General features: G+C 39.8%; 1 protein-coding gene across 1 annotated transcript in view; it reads left to right on the plus strand.

The window, feature by feature from the left end:
- Positions 1-6,152, plus strand: part of FARS2 (phenylalanyl-tRNA synthetase 2, mitochondrial) — a 197,251-nt gene that overhangs the window by 110,846 nt on the left and 80,253 nt on the right. Inside the window, exon 5 of the mRNA XM_009885411.1 lies at positions 4,695-4,846. Within this exon, the coding sequence (XP_009883713.1) occupies positions 4,695-4,846 (152 nt within the window). The remainder of the gene's footprint in view (positions 1-4,694; positions 4,847-6,152) is intronic.

A 6,152-nucleotide genomic window follows, 5' to 3' on the forward strand; every position in this document is an offset into this window, starting at 1 on the left:
TTCAAGGCCAGGCTGGACATGGCCTTGGGCAACCTGGTCTAGTTGGAGGTGTCCCTGCCTATGGCAGGGGGCTTGGAACTTGATGATCTTTAAGGTCCTTTCCAACCTAAACCGTTCTATGATTCTATGATATTTCTCCAAAGCATAGGCAATACAGGACTGTTAAAGCTTGACAACCACAATGCTGCTGAGTCTCATCTTTTTCTGACTTAGACTGGGGGTGGCAGTAAAGCATGGCTGGCTTTTTAATAGTCTGGCTGCTGTGGAGTTGCTAACCCAGTTTTTGATACGTGTCATCATTAACCTTGTGTTTGTGTCGCTGCTGTCAAAATACAAGTACGGCTTTTTCCTCCACCGTGTTTGCTGCTCGTTCATTGTGTCGCCATACCTGCAGCTGGCAGCAGGGAGGGAACTGAGTGAACAGCCACAGCACAAAACTTCTTCTGTCCCCTCAGCATGTTGCGCTCATGGTTACTGCATCTGGGAAAATGTGGGGTTTTTTTCCTAATGCCAAATATTTGTGGAAAGTGCTGCAGTTCATCCTGGTTTTGGGGACTCTGGGTGAAGACACTTCTGCAAGTAAGCCTTCTGCAGGCTTACTCGCTGGCACTGGCTGTGCGTTAGCCCCAGCTGCTTCTCCTCCAGAGGTGTGGGGGCTTCTGCCATGCATTGTATTTTCTGTCATGTGCCACTGTGAGGTATCTGGATCCAGGCTACCTGATGATCCTTTACCGTGTGCGAATGAACAGAGACTCTTATGATGACCACTGCCAAGGTGTCCAAAGTGGTGTCCTATGGCAATGTACGCAGAGCCCAAGTATTTGCTGTTTTATGCTGACAGATGAGTTCTGGTGGACCCTGTGGCTGCTTGAGACAGCTTTCCCCCAATGCCTCAAGCTGCTGCAATACTTCATCCAGCATTTATTAGCATAAACCACTGCGAGAGGCAATTTTCAGCTAGCTACAGCATGGCTGTGAACTGCAGTGGTGGAAGAATAGGCCCGTGTTTGTTTTATCAGCTGCTGCAGGGGCAGTAATTTCGGACAGGAAGGTGTAGCAGAGGGCTGGGGATGAGGGATGCCCTAAACTGTCACAAACCCACGTAGAAGAGTCACAGCCCTGAGTTTTCAGTGAAGCACTCCGCAGGTACATCTAGGCATGGCCGAGGCAGCCTGGCAGAGCAGGGTACAGCACTGGTTTCCAACTACTCATTTCTGTACTAAAATTAGCATCCTGAGAGAGAAAAGCTTGTGGTTTTAGTAAGTACTTGGCTTATTTATTAACCACAGAAGGAAGTGTGACTAATGACTAGTAAACATGTATCATTGAGAATGGATCATCATAAGCTTCCATTTTATTATTAAAAAAGATGATAGCAATTCAGTACTCCTAAATGCTTTCACCACGGGTGATTGAAAAATGCGATGTCATTGTTTGCAATATTCCCTACAACGTGGGCTCAGTGGAGTCCTATAGATAGTGTAATTACTGGGAAAGCGCTCCTGTTTTCCGAGGCTGTTCAAAAATGTCAAAGATAGTGCACTGCAGTATTTGAAATGGAAAGTAAAGAGAACATTTAAAGTAGCACTGTGGTGACAAAGGTCTGATGGGACCAAAGAAGTGGTGCAGAGTTGTCTGTGCATCGTCAGTGCTGTCTGCCAGGCCTGGCCAGTGCCTCACAGCAGCACTCGGCAGGTGCGGTGAGTTCTACCTTTTCCTAAACCTCTTTTCAGTTCCCCAAAAACCTAAGGGGGGGTGGTTAGGCAGTGGAAGGAGGGATGGCGGAGCTTCCAGGCTTGGGCAGTGTCCTGGGAGTTGGCCATCATACAGGCAGCAGAGCCAGACATTGTCCTGTTAGCTTCTACCAAGCATTGTGCTGGAGCACACCTAAGTTGGCAAGAGGAGCGTAGGTGGAAGTGGTGGCTGGAGTTGACAGCAGAGCAGAAAATGTAGCAGGAAGAACACGTTGCTCTTAAGGGGAGCCTTTAAAACGTCTGTAAATTCATAAGGAAACAGTCTTCGGGGCTGCCGAAGACAGCCGACTTGCCTTGAACCTAGAAAGGGATCGAAGTCGATGGACTTTAGACTGCTCTGTTGTTTAAGGGCAGGAGATTTTAGAAGGGAGGACAGTGATGGCAACGGGATGTGTTTGACCACATATATTTGCTGGGGTGTCTGAATATAAACTTAATAATTTCATTTTGACCTGCCAGTTGGAGACTCTTGTTCCTATCCTCTTCGTGTTTTAGACATAGCTAATAAACAATTATGTAGCTCATGTAGCTCTACGACAACAGATCGATGCGTTTGAGAAGTAGGAATTTTATCCTTATACTAACTTTAGTGTTGATATAATACTTACTGCAATGATATTGACTGCAGCCAGGTGGTGAAGGGCCAGTATAATATGGGATTATTGCCTTGCCTTTTACCATAAAAGATTTTTCTGCATTATAAGGCTCTGTGAAAAGGCTAGTACATAATAATAAAAAAGAAATGCTTACTGTTGTAAGCATTTGTCCATCCTGTCTTTGTAACACACACGACTGTACACATGTGTGTGCACACACAAAATTACAATTCTCTATCTAGGCTAGTAACGCCATGGATTGAGGCAAAGAAGCAGTTTCCTTATAGATTTGATAATCTACAGACCCTACAGTTTATTACATCTTTGAGTAGCTTTGCTCACATGGAATTTGATGATGCTGATAGTGTAAGACAGACTGTTCCAGGTACGTTTGCAAGATCTGACCAGATTGGATCCTTGTGTACGTCTCATTTTAAGTGGCAGAAAAAAGAGTGCTGTTTTCATGTGCCTGACATAATCCTGCTTCTTTTGAAATTGATAGCAAATACTCACTCGCTATGAATTGTGGGTACTCTGCTCTTTTCAGGGTTTAGGATATTGCTCAGTTACTACTTGAATGTGTAATTATTTTTCTTTAGTGTCCTTGTACCTCTGGGAACGAAAGTAAGCACCTGCCCAAATTGAGTGGTCATGCTTAGGCTCCTGAGCCGTGTCTTCTGGTTGAATAGTTAAATGTCCTGAAGCTGGGAGTTCAGTGAGTTTTGGGTTAATCGCTTCAAGCTTTGAAGTGTGTTCAGTACGTTGCTGAAATACAGCAGTGGTAAGTATAGTGATAGATAGGGGTGAGATGAGAATATAGAGGTCTGCTACAGGGTTGTATCTTTATTTACACTAACACACGTATCGGTTTTTTGACTGAGGAGTGCATTTGCAGCTGTGACTTTTGTATAGAAGAGGAAATGTTTGAATTTAATTCTTTAGTGTTTTATCAAAAGCTCTTGTGTGATGGATTTATTGTGCAAGTTTTTGTTTTTTTGTTTTTTTGTTTAATTTGGTGATATGAATTCATTTGACAAGTTCATTCCTTTAACAAGTTGAATAATTATTTGTGATTCACAATTTTATTCACCAGGGGTTATTAATTTAAAACTTACACTTGTATTCCTTATCAGATATTTATTGACTGGTTTACATTGTACAGAACAGGATTTGAGTAAATCAGCATGCTGTAAATTTGCCTTTTTAACAGGTTTATTGCTTTAGCAGGTATTCACTTAGGATTTCACTGCTCCATCATAAAACATTCCCAGGCATGGAATACATTTTTGAGTGAAATAATATACTGTATAGACCAAGGTGTACACATCAACTGTCGTATACATATAAGCAAAATAAGAAAAGATGTTTTCTCCTGCAGACCCCAACAATCTTGTGAGAAAGTACTTATTTCAACTGCAGTGCATTAATGGAAGGCATAAGTAAGATATTGCATGACCTAGAGGGCATGAAAGAAGAGCATTACCATTTTGATTTCTTCAAAGGGGGAAACGTCTCAGCAAAGGCGAGATGCGAAACCCATTGACTCCAGGGAAGTTTCATCAAAACTGAAAAATTAATAATTGCCGTGTTTTGTTTCTCTCTCTTTTCCTGTTTCTGCAAATAAGAAGTTACACTGTTCTGACCACAAGATGAGGTCTTTCTGTCTGCAGCAAAGATGCCCCTTTATGTTAAGGGTCTGTTGTGGTACCTGTGGAATAAATAATTATGCTAACAGCAATACTTTTTTGTTGTCGTCGATGTTTGGATGTTTATAGAAACCACTGGGAAGTGAACTGATCCCTCTTTTAAGCCAAAGCGTAACCTTTTGTTGTAACCTTTTAATAAGAACGCACCTGTTGATAAGACTTTCTTAGATATTGGACAGTATAAATAATAAACATATTGTGTTATATAAGAATGATATAAAATACATATACATTTTATACATGAATATGATAATATTTTTTGACTCTGTAAAAAATCTGAAAAATGCTTTAAAAAAATGCAATGCTACCCAGTAAATAATCATGTTAAAATGATCCTTCCTTTTAAACAGTTCTGGTCAAAAAGTGAATTCAGGCTCATAAATGTTGATTTCAGCAAACAAAACAAGTTTTTTCTTCTAAATGAATGAATCAAAGTGGTTAAGAGGGCATCTATAAAAGACATTTCCTAGTATAAAATCTTGCATCTCAGTTGTTTATGAGGTCAGTTTGCAACTTCAAAAAGTATTTCAGAAAGCTTCTAAAATGTGTGCTGTGTGTAATACACAAGTTCAAGACAGTTGTAGGTATACCTACCAAGTCCAGCCACTTATAAAGGTATGGTTTTTAATTTTTTTTAGCCACTGAGCAGATATCCACCTTTGATCAATGACATCTCCTTTTGGCTGCCCTCAGAGACATACTCTAAGAATGATTTCTATGATTTGGCTCGAACCATTGGTGGAGACCTGATAGAAAAGGTTGTCCTAGTCGACGAATTTACCCACCCAAAGTAAGTAAAACTTTTAAAACATTTTCCCTGTGCTCAGAATATAAATATTTTAATTTCATGTACCAAGAAATTCTTGATTCTTACAGTGTTTGCACATTTCATTTTTTAGCTCCAAAACATTTTTACAATGCTTTCAAGAATAAATATTTTTATTTATAAACTTTATCTTATATTTCAGTTTTGTACTAGTACTGAGCTTCTGGTATTCGGACCCCAGCCCCAATGTGTTGTGCTCCATTAATCATAGCAGAAGTGAACAACTGCTTTCCTCAATACATCTGCCAGCGCCTGACACCCTTATTCATAACATGTCTGATATTCTGGTCCTGCTCTTCACTGAGTGACTGGTGTTTGGCTCCTTGTCTTCCTTTCTTTTTCTAGTCTTGATTCACTAGTAGACCTTTACTATAAATGTCAGGGCTAATAATGATTTGTTGCAGAGTATTATTGTTGGTGTTCAACAGGGAGAAAAAAATAGACTTTGTTCCTTTCTTTCTGACACTTATTTACACTGTTGAACTATCTCTCAGGCTTCAGAATACCTTCTTATGGATAAAGCAGCACTGATGTGACCAGTGAGTGCACAGGTTACTTATCCAGCTGATACTGTCAGTTGTCTCAAAAACTGACAAGTATCAGCTATTACATATGCACTGTTTTTCAATTTGCTGTTTCCAAATCAAGAAGTAAATATGCTGCTGGTTACACAACTTTCTAAAACTAGGTTTTAAAATCATTTCTCTTCTTTGAGACTTTTTTTTTTTTTTTTTGCGCTGTAGAAAGGCAGGTAGTAACCCTAACTGCAGTGTTTTTTGAAGATGATGGGAAAGTGCTTCCTGTTGTGCTCCAACACCTATAGATTTTTAATATTTTTTCATTCTACATACAGGTATTTCACTCTCTTGTTCTTTTGAATTTGATATGTGTGGCCTAGTTTTCATGGTGGTTCAGTGGATTAATATTTATTTGTGTTTTTTCCTTTTTACCTCTTTTGTGTGGTGTTATATGTGTGAAGAAACAGAAATGTCAATGGAATTTGTGTGGGCATCTAACAGCTTTGAGTCATTAATTCTTGAGTGATACTGATATGCCAATTATGTGAAAGTATCTTAACCCTATACTCAAAACGGTATGTCCAGAAGAGGAATATAGGCTACGATAAGATGATGAGTACTATTCATTGTAAAGAACAAGACAACTGTATCTTACAGAGAAATTCATAAGCAAGTTTGTTGTGGGTATGGGTAACATCTTATTGTCACTTGGATTGCACCATAGTATCAGTTAGCACAGGTGCATAGACATT

Source organism: Charadrius vociferus, unplaced genomic scaffold (assembly GCF_000708025.1).
Source record: "Charadrius vociferus isolate BGI_N301 unplaced genomic scaffold, ASM70802v2 scaffold375, whole genome shotgun sequence".
NCBI lineage: Eukaryota > Metazoa > Chordata > Aves > Charadriiformes > Charadriidae > Charadrius > Charadrius vociferus.